Source organism: Strix aluco, chromosome 3 (assembly GCF_031877795.1).
Source record: "Strix aluco isolate bStrAlu1 chromosome 3, bStrAlu1.hap1, whole genome shotgun sequence".
Taxonomy (NCBI): domain Eukaryota; kingdom Metazoa; phylum Chordata; class Aves; order Strigiformes; family Strigidae; genus Strix; species Strix aluco.
The window spans coordinates 66886128-66905168 of NC_133933.1; the positions used below are offsets into that span (position 1 = coordinate 66886128).

Consider the following 19041-nt stretch of genomic DNA (forward strand, 5'->3'; position numbering starts at 1 on the left):
GTTTCATAATCCATTTCTATTAGTCAAGTTTTGGTCTGTGGCCTCCTCTACAGTACAGTGTGTGCCCTGTCATGTTAGCTCCCTGCAACTATAAATGGTGTAGACAAAAGCAAATGTGCACTAACGAGTATGGTTTACGCCTGAATTAGCATGTGCTAGAACTATGACTAAGCTGTACTTTAATTACAGAATAACAACATTGTTTGAATATTAAAATAAATCACTAATGAGGATATTACTTTAGATGCTTTTGACTCAGTGCTCAGATACTGAATTTTTTATTCGGTGACCAAACCAAACAGTGCCTGGAGCTGTGACTTCTTTCTTTACTCCTTGCTTCTTATCAGAGAAGGGCTGCAGCATCTGATGAACACCTAGTAACCACAAGCCCTTTAAGCAAATCCTGCTAGTTGGCAGGTAGCTCATTCCTGAGCAGATACTCAGCCCATGTCCAACTGCAGGGCCCCTGAAGGTTTGCAACACTTCACTGGGTCACATATATAAGAGGCACTTACCTGTACGTACAGAGTCTATTTTTGCATTTGTATAGACATACTTGCTTATGGCAAACCATTCTGTGCCAGTCCTAAGGAGTCTTAGTTCTCCAACTGTCTGCATTGCACCCAAGGAGCCCTTTTGGAATCGTATTAATTTCTTCCCCATGGAGACAAATGTGTGCAAGGTAGGAAACAGAAAACAACCAGCTGAGTCTTTCCCTACACAACTGGAATCCAACAAGCTCTGACTTGTTCTATTTGGAGTGTTCTTCTTTGTCAAGTCTCAATGCAGTCAAACACACACCCAAACCCCCTATCTTTTCAAAGCAGAGTCAAAACAAAAAATTTTCCCTCTTTTGTTCCTGTGAGCTGCCTTTGACCTGAACTCACTTAGCTTCAGTTGACCCAATGATAAATAGTTTATTGCCCAAAAGTAGATAAAAAGCATTGACTAACTCTCCTACAGCTCTAAAAGTTCAAGTTCTGACACAAACGAAACACATGCAGTAGACTAGTGTGCATATTCTGCTCCTCTCACAAATCCTCCCTTCATAACTAGCTAAGGAGAAGCCCTAGGTTAGAGCACTAGCGATTACTGGAGTTTCAGACGTACTGTCAAAGCTATCTATTCATGCTCTGCCACAGTCTGCCCATAACCTACCAACCTTCCTCCAAAACTGGCAGTCTACAACCTGAACCACTTTTTAAAAAGCTTAAATGGAGATTACCAAACACTAGCCATCTCAGCTTTGAGGAACCTAACTTGTAACTCCTTCAGTGGATCCTGCTTGCAGAGGGGACTGAATGTCCACTCCGAAAAGTCAGCTCTATTTTGGGCATGTTCGGTTGGTATTCCTTTCTCTCTACCTTTCCCAAAAAAGCACAAGTCACAAACTACCCCAAGGGGCACAAATCTGCTATTTGCTCTTTGAAATGCAACCCCTTCCTTTAATGATAAAGACTTGAGAGTCACAAGCATGGCTCGTTAAGCAATCTAGCAAGCTTCTGTACTTGGCAAACAGCTCTTTAGAATCTGCAGACCTTTTCATATTTGTACCTTCTTTCCAGGTTATGGGAATGTGGCATAACAGCACAAGAAGTTTTTTAAAAGAAACATGAATTACGCAGATTTCTGAAGAACTTGAAGCAGACTACATGTGTTTCTTAAAATAGGTTTCTAACTAAAAGCTAACCATTTGCTTCATTTAGGATATTCTGAGAAACAGGCAGGCACACAGCCCAATTTCCTCAGAAGTTCCTTTCTTGAATGTTTCTGGAATCAAGTTAACTAGAAGGACTCTTAAAACCTGTGAGTTTAGCATCCAAAACAGCTTGAATCACAGAACATCTAGGAAATATTTCGTTATAGAGTATTGTATCATCCAGATCTACAGAAACTGCCAAAACATCTACTCCCGGGTTCAGACAGTAATCCTCTAGCCATTATGGATCTGGCTACTGCCTATGTATCTAGCCCAGCTTTGCCTCGACCTGGGAACATGTGTAGCATGCAGGTAAATTGTGATAGGACTCTCTAGTTTAGAGAAGTGCCACAGCAATGCACCTCTAACCCACAAAGCACCTTTAAGTGTTAACTTTTACGTTGTGACTTCAACATACTCTCTCTTTTAAAAGAAGTTGTCACTATCACCCTCCGGAAGAGAACTCACGTTTGAAATTAGTAGATCAACAGGTGCCAAAACAAGGTACCTGTGCATTAACTGGTACTCAATCAGCCAGACACACACAGGAAAACACAAAGAAAAAAAAAATAACAATAGTCTATAGTAGTAACTGCAGGGATGCTAAAAACTGATGATGATTTAGACCTGCACCTCTTCAGGGCAGAACGCCACATTTCTTTTAGACTTTCTACAGTTCACTGCAACAGCATATAAATGTTTGGGTCATTATTAATACACAATCACCTTAGTCTCACATTAAAGTGCATGGGAACTGGGAGGTGAGGGAAAAGGGAAGGCAGTCATAAGCCACTGGAGTGGATCCAGTTCAGTTTCATTGTAATGAAGACAGGTGGGAGCTCCTATGGCTTATGTGTAGCTACCCTGCACATCAGCATGTTGCCTACCATCTGTCATCACATACTGCAATGAGCAGAGAACAACGAGAGCTGTTTCTTGAGATATGTCCCAAAATGAATAGGAAAAAATGACAAACAGGAGGATGGAAATTAGAACAGATTCAATTAGCTGAACTTCCCATCCTCACTAAAAATGTTTAGCTGAAAAATCTAATTAAGGTTGCTGCAGCCTCTGTTCCCACTGTATTCTCCAAGAAAATGAATCGCCACTGTGCCATTTCCTGCCCTTGTTACACACTCAGTCAATTAGATCTCTAGCATTTCTATCCTACAGCTATAAAACACTTGCACAGATACCTCGTAATGTTTGATTGGCTTGAACATCTTCCACACTTCAGTTTGACCTGCCATTTAAATGCATCATCTGCTAGTATGAGAACACAGAAGGATGCAGCAGATAATCCTCAAGCAGAATGGGAGAGGATGATGTAAATTAACACAGTTGGTCCCTGCTAAGGTCTACCACTTAAGAACTGGGTTCAATAAGGCTGCACAAGAGATAATGCAGACCAGAATTTGACCTCAGAGTGCAATTAAGAAAGGGATTGATGTTTCCTCTTATACCTTACAGCCCTTTTATAATTCCATCCTATTTTGAGTGATCCCACACCATGGGATCACATTGCTTACTCCACTGTCTGCAGTTCTATACTGTCAAGTGACCATTCAGGTTTTGTAGTACTACATATGTAAGATATTTTACATACATGAAGTTCTCAGAATAAGCCGGTGCACATCAATACACTTCAAAACATGCTTAAGAATGTTTTCCATCTATATTACTGTACAGAAACTAGTTTTATATTGGAACTCCTAAGTTTTCAGACCGATACACACAGGTGTGGACATATATACACGTACAGTTTTAAGCACAAATAACCCTGAATGAGCCAAGTCAAGTATAACACTGAGAGGGCATAAAAGGAAAGGAGCACCTTTGACTTGGAGGAGTGGAAGCTACCAAAAGCTTCAGGATAAGGTATCCTGGGCATTGACAGATGAAACAAAGCAATGAAAACAGAAGCTAGAGGAAAGAAAGAAGTGGAGATGCTGTAAAGAAGGACTGATAGTGAAGAAAAAGGATGCACTCAGATAAGTGGTGTACTACGCTGGAATCCCCACTAATTGCCTTGTTTGCATATGTCCACATAGCAGTGCCCTCAAAACCAAACCAAAACAAACACACCCCCCACCTCCTCACAAAAAGACGAGGGGAAAAAAAAAACCACCACAAAAACAAAGAGAGGCAGCAGTAACAGATCCTGGCTTTAGAGTTCTCTCCCTGACAGTGGAAGAGAAAACAGGGATCACTCTTTACCCACAGCTGTTCTCTAAGGTCACCTGTGCAAAGGATATGGTGAGAGCCACTACAGAATGAGGGTCTGCAAGAATGATTACACAGTATGGAAGGTAATTGCAGAGACATAAAACAGCTTTCTTAATCACAGTGTTCCTATTCAAATATGGTATAACACATAAATACTGAACAAATAAGTATAACATGATGGCAGCCCCCTCCATTCAAAACAAAGAGTACCAAGCACCCTCCTGTCCTGACCCAGAAGACCAATTTAAGAAAAAAAAATTAACATATATATATTCTAAGGTTACTAGAAATCAGCAGTCATTTGCACTAACAGGCACTCCATCAGAGAAAACAGCATTTGGTAAGTGTGGACCTTGTTACGTACAGAACAGTAAACAGACAACACCAAGAACAAACACTCAGTCCTATTCCTACTGAGGCTACCTGGAGTTTTGTCACTAGACCTCCATAGTATCTGGACTGAATCCTAAGTGACCTGCCCAGGGTCAAGCAGAAAGGTCAGAGACAGAACCAAGTGTGTAATCCAGGACCAGTATCTTCAGGAGCACAGGTTGTCCTTCCTGAGCTACCCCAGTCCATGACTGTCAGCTTCAACTGCAGAATGAGTCATGAGAATGTAAATAGCCTTTATATTCAGCATGCTGGGTTACAACGACCTTTCTAGTCATCTGAGTTTGCCATGGTTCATCAACCTACTTCTTTCCCTGCACGTCTGTCACTAGGGATGCTATGACAGGTCAGTTAAAACAGACTGCCAAAAAGGTCAGAGCAAGACAGATTACTATTGTAAGTAGAGAGATCATAAAAATTTTCTATCCTCACTGTAGTAGAAAAACGCTTTAGTGAGAAGAGAATAATGGCTTATTAATTCACTCTCATGATGAAAGCTGTAATGAAGATAGGAGATGGCCCAATCTTAACTCCTCCTTGTTAAGGGACTGGAACACAGTCTCATGGCCCAAGTTCACCTCCACCATACTGACTTAGGGAAGGGGACGCTATAAACGAAGTACTTGTCACCACTGTAAAAGTTATTTCCCTTCACGTAAATGGTGATAACCATATTAATTTTCAGAAACAGGATTAAAAATAAGACATCTATCTGCATCATCTTCCCCCTGAAAATTACATAGGAGGAGCAAAATTCAGAACCTCAGGGCCTTACTAGCATGTAATTTGCATTCCATAACGTAATTCACAGCCCAGTCAAAGAACAGATAAGCATTTGATTCACAGCTGTTGCCATTTTCTGATACACTGTTTGTTAGGCAAGATAACAGTCACAGCCAGAGTGACATTTTTCAGTCAGAGTAACACTGACAGCTGAGAAGAGCTTCCCAGTCTTGGCTGCTTAAAACAAACAAAGTATCACAGCCTGTAACTCCATTAGCCTCACTTATGCAAGCAGAAAAGTTGTCTCACCATGACAGAATAAATGGTAAAGATGAATTCTCAAAATTCTGTACTCCCTTAAATTGGAATGGGCTGCCCAGGGCAGTGGTAGAGTCCCTATGCCTGGAGGTGTTTAAGAGTCGGGTTGACATAGCGCTTAGGGATATGAATCACAGAATCATTCAGGTTGGAAAAGACCCTTGGGATCATCGACTCCAACCATCAGCCCTACTCTACAAAGTCCTCCCCTACACCATATCCCCCAACATCTCATCTAAATGACCCTTAAACACATCCAACCACCTCCCTGGGCAGCCTATTCCACTGTCTGACCACTCTTTCTGTGAAAAATTTTTTCCTAATGTCCAGTCTAAACCTCCCCTGTTGGAGTTTAAAGCCGTTCCCCCTTGTTCTGTCACTAATCACCTGTGAGAAGAGACCAGCCCCAACCTCTCTACAATGTCCTTTCAGGTAGTTGTAGAGAGCGATGAGGTCTCCCCTCAGCCTTCTGTTCCTCAAACTAAACAGTCCCAGCTCCTTCAATCTCTCCTCATAGGATTTGTTCTCCAGGCCCTTCACCAGCTTCGTTGCCCTCCTCTGCACTCGCTCCAGCACCTTGATATCTCTCTCATATTGAGGTGCCCAAAACTGGACACAATACTCCAGGTGTGGCCTCACCAGTGCAGAGTACAGGGGGACCATCACCTCCCTACTTCTGCTGGTCACACTATTTCTAATACAAGCCAGGATGCCGTTGGCTTTCTTGGTGTGGTGGTTTAGCCCCTGCCGGGGTCTGAGACCACGCGGCCGCTGCCCCTCCCCCACAAAGGGAGTGAAATACAAAGCCCCAAGACTGAAATAAGGAAAGGTTTAATACAACAGTGCAATAGCAACACAACAAACAACAACAATAACAATAACAGTAATAGTGATATCAATGAACAGAGCAAAATAGCTACCAAATACAGCAGTTTGAAGCACGATGTACAAAACCACGAGTGCACCGCGCTCCCACGCCAGGAAAATGTGACCTGCCAGGATGTGATGTCCGCATGGTATCTGAATAACCCGGCTAGAGCTCCCCCCCCACTGCTGGGGAAACTTAACCCTATCCTGGTTAAACCAGGACACTTGGCCACCTGGGCACACTGCCGGCTCATGTTCAGCTACTTGTCAATTAGAACCCCCAGATCCTTTTCTTCCACACAGCTCTCCAGCCACACCTCCCCAAGCCTGTAGCGATGCATGGGGTTGTTGTGGCCCAAGTGCAGGACCTGGCACTTGGCCTTCTTGAAAATCATCCCAGTGATGTTGGCCCACTGATCCAATCTATCCAAGTCTCTCTGTAGTGCCTCTCTATCTTCATGCATATGGTGTAGTTGAGAATGGTCAGTGTTAGGTTAATGGTTGGACCAGATGATCTTCAAGGTCTTTTCCAACCTAGATGATTATGTGATTCTGTGAAATAAACCAAACAGAAGCAAATACTGTCCCTACACAAAAGGGGATGATTTCATTTGTGTAAAACAAATTCCAGTGGTGTATATATGAACAAATGTACATATAGAAGTAGAAATATCCATAACTCTTCTTTTCCTGTGCTAGCCTAGAGAACATTGATAAAAGACTCCACCAACGTTATGGTTTGTAATGGAAGTACTTAAAACCTGGAGGAGGAACAGAATATAAATACATTCTTTTTCAAACAACAGCTCTTCAAGAAGAAAGGAGATTTTAAGTCCTTGCTCACATTCTAGAGAAATTATTAATTTTAACTGCAGCAGAAATATGACTGTCCCACTTACAAAGAGTATTACAGTCGAGCTCAGACAGAAGTTTGGACTTTGCTGCGTATAAATATAGGGCAAGTTCTCATGCCTCCACAGTGCAGGAAGTCAGACCAGATGACTACAACAGACCCCTCCAGCACTAAAATATGTATCTCTATGCAAATACAGGTTTGTTGATAGCACTCAGAGACCTCTTAGAGCAATCTGAAGCCTTCCAGTTAGAACCCTTCTTTTCAGGAAAAAATAAAAGAACAATAAATTATCTTTATGATGCTGTACCACTACAAGATGATCATGCTCTGTTAGACAACTTCAGTATTACAGTGCTACATAAGAACAAACAAGCAGTCGGAATTGCAGTTTACAGGTTCTGATAAAAAACAGTTGAGAGATTGCTGTCATACTATGTTGGTATAAATTCTGACTTGCTTCAGCAGGGCCAGGATTTTACTCCAGTTACTCACAAGCATAGGCGCATGTGTGCATGTTTCCCATGTCAAGAGATCTGCCTCTCACATAACCAGGTGAAGGTCCACCTTTACTAATAACTTTAAAACTTTTGGTTGAAAGCATTTTCATTTTTCTTCCTCACTACTTGCAGCTTCTTTTTTTTTTAAAAAAAAAGGTCTTTTTTTTTCTCCTCTCACACTACAAAACTCTTCACTTTTATCCAGTTACAATGGAAAGGCTTCTTTTCACCTGACTTGAGGTTTAACTCTCCTTTTCCTTCCATATCTGATTCTCTCTCACCTCAGCTGCTGACATCAGCTCTCTCTTGGAGTTCCCTCTGGGTCTCTACTCCAGCTCAGTATTTCATTTTTCCTTCCTCTTTGCTTCACATATTTCCTCTTCCCTTCAATTCTTTTGCTTTTCAAATCAAGACACAAAGTAATCACTTCACCCAACACTTAAATGAACCTGTCTGTGGAGGGAAGTATATGAGTTGCTTATCAGAAGACCCGTAATGACACAGGGAAAAGGAAGTGAGGAATAATGCCTAAATGTAACTTCATACAGTTTGTTAGCTAGAACTTTAACATTTTTACAACCTTGAATGTTGAATGAGACTGAAATTTAATACTGCTTGTTATTAAAAAAGTCACACAGTGACATTTCTAATTTTTGTTATTTACATACTTTCCAAGAGAAATGGATTTGCCTAACAGCAGAAGTACAGCTCTACTCATGGGACAGGCAAATGTGAACAATTTAATCTTCCATCCAGCCTAATGCAGCCGAGACCACAGAATTCATACAATCATAATTAAATAGCTCAGCACAGTCACTCTGCTGGAGAGCACTTCTAAGGTCATTTGCTTCCTTGCTATACTCTCTAATAACATCCTGATTTCAACACAAACACAAAGTTCCCAGATAGGAACCTGACACTGTTGTCAAGATAAAACCAAAACAGAACAAAACCAAACCATAAGCACAAAATGTACCTTTGCTTGAGAGGAGAGGAAGAGAGACAACAAAAGATTCTACACAATATTAAAGTGGACAAGGCCAAAATAATAATCATGATGCTTCCAAAGCTGTAGTGTAATCTCTCCGTGATAGGTTATCATCACTCTCCCTAGAACATCCACTCCAGCAGATTTTTGCCCTTTGTGCACAAGGTATGACAGTCACTTACTAACTCTTAAGGAATTTGATGACACATGTAAACCTCACAAGGTCTTAATTATAAAGCAGTCTGTATCCTTTAGGTGATTTTATTGACTATCATTTGAAGTACAGCATGAAGATGAGGCGAGAGGCAGAGTATTCATCCTTACTGTACACCTCCTGGCCTTAGCTGGAGCACACACTGGACTTGTTCAGCCTACAATTTTGAAAACTTATCAGGCTATTCCATGAAACCTCTCTTCCCTATATTTGGTAAGTCTGGAAGGGAAGCTAAGGATTTTTCCAGTAAAAACATTTTTGTTTCAAAATTTCAGTACACTGAAAACATCAAATAAAGCATCTTGTGAGAATTAAACTTCCATCAGAAGTTGTTTTATAATGCTGGGACTGGGTAGCATTGAGGGGACAGAAGAGAGACACAAAGGTACTATAGCACAGACATCTTGCAAATGACCTTATTTTCTCCATTACAGCTGGATGGCCTAGAGTTAGTTACAAAAGTCTGATGAAGAAATGGGAGGATGAGGTAAATTTTTAATCGTTACTAGTCACATTTTGAAGGTTAATGATGCAATCCGCAATTCCATTCAACTTTCACAGCAGCGTAATGCTAGATCTTGACAGACCTAAGGGATGGTTGTTAAAAATATCCCCACAATTGCAATGCATTATGTAATTTTATACTCACTGCATCTTAACATATTCAATTTCTTAAGCAAACAAACATTGAAGGAAACCAAAGGTAGTGTATTTCCTGCAGCTTTGTTACTTTTCATGGAATGTAAATAAAATAACTGTGAGAAAAGACTTTTATTATTTTCACTCACCCCTTCATTTTCAAAACAAAGAGAAGTCATGACTTGAACAGTATCACACAAAGACCACAGCAAAGTCAAGCTTCATTTAGTAGGAAAACAGTCCTCTCTGCTTCAGTGCCACTTCTCTTCTTCCATCCCCTGGTTCCTGCTCCCCCCAACCATATTTCATTCTCTAAGGCAATTGTCACCAGCCTCCCAATGTTCTCACTTTCTTCTCTGCAAGCACTAAAAGCGATCAGATGTTTAAAACACACACGCTGCTATCCCATTATCATCCTTAGACCCTTAGGGTAATAATTCAGTTGTATTTGTTGTTAGACAAACACTCAAAACTATGGCTGCTCTCAACTTTTACTGGTGCTACTTCTGTACTGAATGAATTATGTACATCCCACCGTAACTAAATGTTGGGGGTTAATGCTTATAGGCAGCTCAGCCCCACTCAGCTGCTCCACACTCCCACCCTACCAGCTCCTATGAAGAAAATCAACTCTAGCCCAGTCAAAACCAGTACACTGTGGGCTTTTGTCATGAATCTAGAAAGAACTTTCAGAAGAATCCACAAATGGTACAAAGACCCAAAGCAGTGGTAAATATTAAGGTTCACTACTACAAAAAAATGCCAGGAAAAGCACAAAGTCAGTTTCAGAAACAGCAAGCACTGCCCTTTTTAAACAAACAAAAAAACCCACAAACAAGAGCAACGGAAACAATCTTTCAGAAACCATGCACCTTTCCCCCTGACAATACCAAACCTTAATACCTTAAAGAGCCATAACCCCAGCTGACAGGTTTTAAGGAACTCCTAGATCTAGAGGCCTTCCAACACTTTTGGAATCTTGTCTTGACAGCGAGAGTGTAGACATGCCTGATGGAAACTGACCCTATACACCCCTTTCCTCTCCAACACTGCTGTCTTTTGGGGTCCCAGAAGAGATGAAAAGTTCTGCTGAGATAAAAATACCTTCCCATCAGACAAGATATAGGGCCAGTTACATATCCCAGATTAAACATGCAGTTTGATCCAAATTCTGTATCAGACAGTGCCACACTGCCCTTCTAAACACTAATCTCCTCCCCTCACCCACCCCCCAACATTAGAACTAGGAATGCAACGTTTTAAATCAAGACCAGAGCATATACACCATTCAGAACACCCATCGGGCTACATAAACGCCTCCAAACATCTGGATCCAGCCTGTAAACTGCTAACACAGGAGATGCAGCTCAGCAATCCACACTGACACTAGAATCTCTTCTTAGCCAGATGCTTGACAGGGAACTCATCATCCACTTGCTGAATGCTAGATAGCAACTGTGTAATGGTTGAGCAGCATGAGTCGCAAATCCAGCAGTCCCGTTCAGGAGGAAAACACAGCAGCACTTAATGCCGGGTGGTTGTCGCAGCAAGACCACGAAGCCGAGTGTTTTAAAAATGAGGAAGACTAAAATAGAGAGAGGTATGCCAAAAACAGCCCCCAAAAAGACCCTCAGAGACAGTCATTCCTCCCTTCCCGCTCCTTTCTTCCGGTCAGGGAATCTGCTAGATATATATCAGCGTCCCTACCCACTCTCATCCAGTAAAAAGAAACTAACAGAAATGATGAACAAAATAAAGTAGATGGGAGAAGAATGAAATTATGAATTCACAAATATTTCTTCACAGTGGAGAAGCCGAAATGCATCCCAAGCCTCACGATTCTTTCAGTGGATGATTCATCTGCAAAGCTAAGTGGATTGGAAGCCTCTATGGCATTGGATGTTTGGTGATGATCACACCACACTGCTTTTATTACTTGTTGAGCACATGTAAGCTAAAATGAGTGAGCATGCCGTTTTATTTAAGAGTTTGTAAGCTCAGCTACTTCTCAAGAAATATGTCAGATGCAAAGCTAGAGACGCAAAAATAAATGGCAGAGCAGAACTACCAATTTTATCCCTAAATTCCCATGAATATAGAAAAAAAAATGCAAGGAAGATAGATATTTCAGAGTTCAGCTAAGTTAAAGGCTTACTTGTGTTCCTGACTGCTCTTCATTGCACTGGCTTCCTGAAGTTCACAAATTGTCCTTAAAAACTAGCATCAAGATGAACAGGACTGGGACACAAACAGGAGAGACAAAACTGGACATAAGCTGGTTATTGCAGAGGACCCTGCTCACCACTGACTTCTGACTCTCCAGCTGTAATCTCTGGAAATACTGTCTATTTTAAAAAGGCCAATGTGAAATACCAGAGGGATGCAAGGTTTTGCAGTAAGGAACACAGGAACTGCTACCAACAGAAACAGAACCTGGAAAGGCTCAGCACCTCTGAAAGCCAGGACCTGTATCTCTCTGATGAGGCAGCCAGAATTGGTGCCCTGAAGGCTTGAGCCTTTACCTCCATTCAATTTCAATTACTTTCTGCAACTTTAGACATGTGCAGTATACAGATATGCTGAAAAGATGTAGGCATTTAGAAAGCCTTCCTGCTGCTTCTTTGAAAGAATGCAAATCACATCAGTTACTATGCCAGAACACCTCCCTCATCAACATGTCCTCATGGCCATTAGTCCACATGGCCTTGAAAGTCCACTGGGGAAACTTTAAACTAGCATGAACAGCCACAACAGCTCCACAGAACAGCTCAGACTCAAGTCTGCAGTGATGCTTCTGCTACAGTGACAAAAGGGCAAAAAAAAAAAATTTTGCCATTGTTCCAGTCAGAAGAAAATAAAAGTAATGGCAGGATAGTACAAGACCTGGAAATTATAGGAAATATCTTAGAACTATGAGAAAAATCTCTTTAGGATAACTATAAAAAATTCCTAATGAAGAATGGCAGGGACATGGTAAGAAATTCTGTGTATAAGACTCCAGGCTCCAGTGAGGACAGCAACACCAAAATACAACAGCTAAACTACCCACCAAACCACAGCCTCCCTCAGAAGTCCCAACCAACCTCCGCTTTACAGCACCAAGTCCGTGCTGGTAGAAAGCCACTAAGTTTTACATAGCCTATAAGGCATGACTTAATTACATAAAGCATTCCAAGAAACTCTGGTAAACCAAAGTTTTTTCAAAGCAGTATGTGACTGGCAAGCACTGTTTAGCCTCTTATTTTATTCTCTGGTATGTAGATAATCCTTACGAGTGTTAAACTGCTCTGATCAAACATTCATTTTCAAGGCTCATTTTCTTGTGTCTGTTCAGTTACCTTTTATGGATCATATTTCAGTTTCTAAAATCACAATGGAGAAACTGGCCAGGAATTGGCCAAGAAGAGAGACTTGTTCAGTGTAGGTTTTTGGCCTTAGGTCTGGATTTGTCAACTTGAAAATACTGAAGTGACTTAGTAGCAAACAATTGTTTGCTGGCAGACAACATTAAGGTCTCTTAAGCTATTTTCCGTGTGATCAATTCACCAATTAAAACACCAGCACATCAATTTCTTTTATCTAATTCATTATTTATAAGTCAATCATCCAGCCTCCTTAAGCACTTAGTATCTATCCAATCTTCACAACGCTTGTTCATCAGAGACAAACATCACTGTAGTAGGCAGGCAACAAGAGACCAATGAGTTATGTGACTCTCCCTTCTCAAGGATTCACAGGACATGTGTGGCAAAGCCTTGAACTGCCTTAAGGTCATTTCCACCCTGGTCCACTTTAATCCTCTTTACTTTTTCGCACCCTTGCTCAATACTCTGATCACAAGTTAAAGCACTGAAAAAGCATGCACATATTCGTGTCTCAAGGCAGAGCTGACAGGACTCTGTGGGAAACTCCGTATTTGTTGGAGATTTGTATTTCTTTAGGAAGTGAGACATTTAAATAATGCCCCTCACTAGAATAACACAAGGTTATTAACTGGGATTTGGATTCATAAGTCCAATTAACATCAAAGGAAGCTGAACAGCAATATAGTTTCATTCCGCTCCCTGAAGATATACCCAACTGATCTCTATCAAACTAATTAAAGAATGACATTCCAGGCTGACTGTCCAGTCACTGCACTCCCTTGGGGCAAAAGTACCCCAGGTGCTCCCAAACATAGCAGGCACGTGCTACCTAAACCGCTGCCAGACAAGTGCTGGAAACAGCTCCCATGCAAATGCTACAGCCGAACCCCCTGACTAATTGCACAGGCTTCAGGGAACTATAATGTGGCCTGCCCAGTGTTCAGTAACAGGGGGCCAACACAAGAGTGGAAACTATGGATAGGTCAGGAGCAAGCCAGAACATAGAATTAATCTACCCCAACAGTGTCGTGGAGATAAGGATGTAGCTGATATAACACATGTTAAAAACCTTGAACTCAACTAGTCAGAGTCTGAGGAAATGCAAAGAGATAGCTTGCCCTCCCCATTCTCAAGCTAGAATCACAGTCTTAAAAGAAAACATTCTTAAGAACCTCTACTTATCTAGAACTGTGGTGTCAAAAGCAGCAAATGGCCTTTTATTTTACAAGTAAATAAAAAGGGAGTATACAGTTTATATGTACTCATTCTCATGAGCAGACTTCATTCTTCAGTTCCAGAAGGAAAAGAACTTAAAAAAGGTCATGGCCAATCTGTTAAATGGCAATAACACCAGCACAACTCGCTAGTGAAAGCCAGGTGATGCTTTGTGGAGAAACAGAAACAATACTGATTGGGGTACTTACTTAGATTTGCCATTTCTGAAATCAAGCCAGTATCTATCTCAACTGGACATGGCAGCTTATGAATCTGTCCCCCATTCTTATGCAGTATAGATGTGCAACTATAGATCATGAACTTCCCCAAATATACTATAGAGAAGTGCTGATATCCTTTTCCTTATATCCAGTATATTCTAAGCACACACCAAACTTTCCTACTAAACAAGCTGGAACGTCCTCCCTGCACATACAGTACTCAAAATACTCATTCAGCTGTTGCTCTTGGAACAGACCTCACAAATATGTATTTTGCTACTGAACTATTTGCCACACTGCCTCTAACACTTTCATTATTTTGCTGCTGTGGATCTCAGATCTGAGTTGTGGACTAGGGTTAGTTATTGGAAAGATTATATCTATCTTCACTCTAACTCTAGTATCATGGAATATTCCAGAACATATCCCCAGGCTCTGCTCCTATGCTCAAAAATACTGTAGCAGAAAGGGTGAACGGCAGATTCAAAGTGGATGAGCAGCCAGGGGCTGATCTGTGTTGCAGCAGATGACACAACGTGCACCTGATAAAGATGAAAGCAGGCAAGGGACACGGTCAGGATGTCTCCATCCTGCACCTATCTTGGCTGTATTTCTGGTCATTACCATTGCTCTATTTTCAAGGCTATTCTTTTACAGTCTTAGGAACCAAGCTGTCACAGTGCTGTTCTGTAACAAATACCAAAGATGAACTTTCATCTAATTTGCACATCATGCAGGGCGAACTCCAGCCCAAGATGTAGCCCAGTGTGTTGATCTAGAGTCTGGCAGTAGCTTGTTAACAGAGAATGAAGAGTAAGCTCACAGTACTGGTGACAGCAACATCTTCCACCCTGTCTGAAGTTGTGTGGCAGAACCATAACAAGGATCCCACAACCAAAGCTTTTGTGCAAATTCTCTAGTGCATCCTTCATTTTGTAAAACATCCAGTAATACTGAGTGCATTGTTACTGACAAGTCTAACGTTAAAAGCTTACTTCATCATAGCTACACCTGCGAAGGTATTAGCTTTATTTAAAAAGATAAGGATTTACAGTAGAAAAAACCCCAAACTAAACAAACATTAAGAACATTGGAGGAAGAAGAGAAAAACGTAGGCATATCTGTAAAGAGGCAGTAGGCAAGTGAAAAAGGAAGAAACGTGGTAACAGCTAACTGATTCATAGGGAATGAGAACAGTACTTAAAAACAGAGACCATACACTGTATTAAAGATGAAGGGTGATAAATGGAAAGATAAAGAGCCACGTTTTCTCCCTCCACAGTGCCAAGTAAATATAATCTAATTCTAATGGAGCTACTGGGAATGATTCATCCAGCTGTTCTCAGCTGCCCAGCCTGTGTTGGAAATGATGTGTCTGGCACTGGTCATGTCAGACCTGTGCTACATCCATTCCCCACTGACTTGAGGCCCCTTGTCAGCTGCAGCTGACAGCAAAAGAACCGCTCTTCTTCCTTCCCTATTTGCTGACTGCTCTGGAATAACTAGCTCTTCAAATTTTCTTGCACAAACCTGCACCATGTATACCTGAAAGGAGCCATGGGGAGTAATAAGGTGATAAAAATACCCCCAGGAAAGTAACATTGTGGTAAAAAAAGTGTAACCTCTGTCAGCAGCTAATAGCAGATGTCTAGGAGGACTACAGGACAGGCCAAATTTATAGCAACACTCCTACAAACTCAATCATCTCTGACTAAAGTACTTCTGACTTTTAAAAAGGGGTACCTTTGCATCTGATAGACTTCAATCAATTTCTTCCATGGATTTGCCGAGGTGCTTTTTGAACCCATGCAAACTTTTAGCATCCGTTACATTCTCTAATAAGACAAGCCTAAGCATTTCACATCTTAACCACAAGTTGTATGAAATAGTGTCCTCCTGTTTTGAACAGTGCAATTGTTAGTTTCTTTTGATGCTTCCTAAATGGTTCTGTCAGGAGGGACAGTAAATAATTTTGCCTATTTACTTTCTCCATATCAATCAGAATTCCCAAAATGAGATCTTAAACAGCTCTACAAATGAGGGCAGTGCCATCTCACCCATTTTACAGGTGTACAACTAGAGACAGGAAGAAGGGAGAAGACTTACTCAAGATAACCTAGCAGACTAAAGGAAGAAGTAGGCATAGAAACTGTATTATTTTAGTTCCTACCCAGCATCCTAGCCATATGATGATATAACTTTTCAGTTTCTAGAATATTTATTTTCAGTAAACAAAAACTGATAGATTTAAAGGAAAACAAACACACTGAGAAGACTGAGAAGGATCATCACTTATACTGAAGGCTGTAATCTAGAAGAAAAACTCTTTAGACCGTAAAACAGACCTGCTTTTAACCATGTGTCACCATTATACATAGTCATGTCAATTTTAACACGTTTTCTTACATTTCATTCATGGCTAGAGGCCAAGGGCTCATCAGCAAATTATTTTCTACTACCAGCCTAGATAAGTATATCTACAAACTAAGGAAATCACATAGATTCAGCCCCCTCTTCTGTCTACCTCACTTTTAATTCAAATTTTTACTTCAATTTTACAAATACTCACAGCTCCACAGGATTCATCATTAAATGTTCTTACCTTAGCTGATACGGAGGTATCTTAATAGCAGCATCAGGAGAATCCAACGTTTCTGTACAACCAAAGGAAACAATAGGGCTTTTAAAAGAAACTTTTGAGTTCAACCATACTAATACATCTGGCTACAATCTCTGAACCAACAATCCTAAAGTTTATACCTACTCCAGCTGACAGAACAACAACCACTGCTGCTCCAAGTCGCCAAAGCTTTGCATGAATCTGTCAGGACACTGTGTGCCCAATGAGAAGGCATCGAGTACCATCTTTTCCTCAGTGAACTCCCATTCACATATCAGCACTTCGGCAGCACATATACTAAAACTGGAACAGTATAGAGGATATTAGCATGGCTGCTGTGCAAGGATAACACACAATTAATGAAGCAACCCATGGAACATCAAGCTGAAAGGCCAGTAATAAGACAGCAACAGGTATGAACTACCACAGATTGCTGTAACTATGTATGGATGAAAAATAAAAATTTAAAGCAATTTTAAGTATCACAGTCTTGCTGATGTAAGCTAAGGGTTTTGCTGACCGGTGCTCCAGGTAGTTAGCATCAAAAGCACTTCAAGTCACAGCTAATCTCTGGAAATGGGTGGATGCTGAGATGTACCTAAGCTCATACTCCGTTAAAAGAACTTGCTTTATTGATTATTATTTCCGTTATACAAGGATAAAAGAGCTCATGGAATCCAGTCAAAAAAAAAAAAAAAAAAAATCCAGCTTTTAAAATCGATGCCTGAACATAAGCCAGCAGTGAAAACTGTACCGGAGATTTTTTTTTACGATGATTTTGGAAGGGGATGGGGGGGGGGGGGCGCTTTTAGAGAAAAGACACCCCCCTCCCAGCATACACAGAAACTGATAGCTACTGATACCCGTGTATCTGGCTCGCAAGACCCACGAAGCAGACCCCGGAGGAGGGGGTGGCGAGGGTCACGGATGCTCTCCGGGACCGCCCGCTGGTGCCACAGCCCCTTCCAGCACCGCGGAGCTCCCGGGCATTTTGAACGGCCTGAGGCGCTCCGGTCCCTCCCCACCGCCGGAGGCTCAGCGGCCAGCGCCGAACAAGTTTGTTGAGGTCTCCCTGTCCCCGCCGTTACAAAACCTCTCCGGCGGAGGCTCCTGCCCCGCACCGCTGCGGGCCGGGCCGTGCCCCGCTCCGCTCCCCCGCGGGCAGCCCGGCGGCGGCGGAGTCAGCCCGGCGGGGTCAGCCCGGCGCCGCTGCCCGCGCCCCCCACCCCTTACCGATGGCCCAGGTGCAGCTCTCCTTGATGGCCCTGTGCTTGCTCCCCGACGCCTCCTTCTGCAGCTTTCGCAGGATTTCTTCCATCTTGCCTCCCCCGGGGATCCTCGCGTAGCCGCGAGGCAGAGGAGCAGACAGCGAGGAGGAGGAGGAGGAGGAGGAGGAGGAGGGGGGCGGTGCGGGCGGCAGAGCGGGGACGGGGCTGCTCCCGCCGCGGCCGTGCCTACGCGGGGATGGTGCGCGGCACCCCGCTGCCGCCCCGCCGCCGTTGATGAATCACGCCGAGCTCCATGGCGGGGACACGTCAGTTGTTGCCGCTGCGGAGTCCCTCCTCCTCCTCCTCCTCCTCTCCCACCCGGGCAGGCCCCGGTGGCGCAGCCGGGCTGGGGCCGGGCCTGGCCCTGCCCGCCGCAGGCACAGCCCAGCGGCTGAGGCCTCCCCCCGCCCCGGGAGCGCAGAGAGTCCCTTCCCGGCGCCTGGAGGGCAGACGCGGCGGCAGCTGCCGCCGGCCGTGGAGGGCCCAGGGAGCGGAGCGGGGGACGGCGCCGCCGGACCTGGACCCTGCGGCGGCAGCCGCCCCCACGGGAGGAAGGCGGCGCGGGCGGGCTGCGGCCTGGCCGGTTGCCATGGAGACCAGCGGGAGGGGGGCGCCGACAGCCCGTGCCCCTGCCCGCCCCCGGAAAGCGGGAGAGGGGGGCTTGGTGCCTGCCTGCGTTTAGCCTCAGCCGGTTCCAGACGCCGTGGGGTCGGGCGGCGTGACTGCGCCCGGGGTTGGGAGAGGCTTTGTAGGGCTGAGGCGGGGGCCTGGCCCGAGGCCGTCCGGCGTCCCCACCGCCCCGCTGCCGAGCGCGGCCTGGGCCGGCAGCGCCGGATCCCTGTTCCCCAGCCCGGCTCGCCTCTCCCCGCAGCCCTGCCGCAGCGCAGCCCCTCTCTCCCGCAGCCTCCTGCGGAGCCACACGGGGAGGGTCGCGG

The 19041-nt window shown here is 43.5% G+C and overlaps 1 protein-coding gene and 1 non-coding gene across 8 annotated transcripts in view; one reads left to right on the plus strand and one right to left on the minus strand.

Annotated features, from left to right (window-relative positions):
• ARFGEF3 (ARFGEF family member 3) overlaps positions 1-18585 on the minus strand; it is a 98967-nt gene extending 80382 nt beyond the window's left edge. For 4 of the 7 annotated variants that reach the window (XM_074818974.1, XM_074818973.1, XM_074818971.1 and 1 more), the window contains exons 1-2: positions 18072-18582; positions 16821-16872 (exon numbers count right to left, since the gene is read on the minus strand). In XM_074818974.1, the coding sequence (XP_074675075.1) occupies positions 16821-16872; positions 18072-18156 (137 nt within the window). In that variant the 5' untranslated portion in view covers positions 18157-18582. Of the gene's footprint in view, positions 1-16820; positions 16873-18071 lie in introns of all 7 variants that reach the window. The other 3 variants (XM_074818968.1, XM_074818967.1, XM_074818969.1) reach the window with 2 other exon arrangements.
• LOC141921951 (U6 spliceosomal RNA) lies at positions 17116-17217 on the plus strand. The gene has a single exon (XR_012622834.1). It is a non-coding gene; the product is annotated as a U6 spliceosomal RNA (small nuclear RNA).
• Positions 18586-19041: the final 456 nt, after the last annotated feature.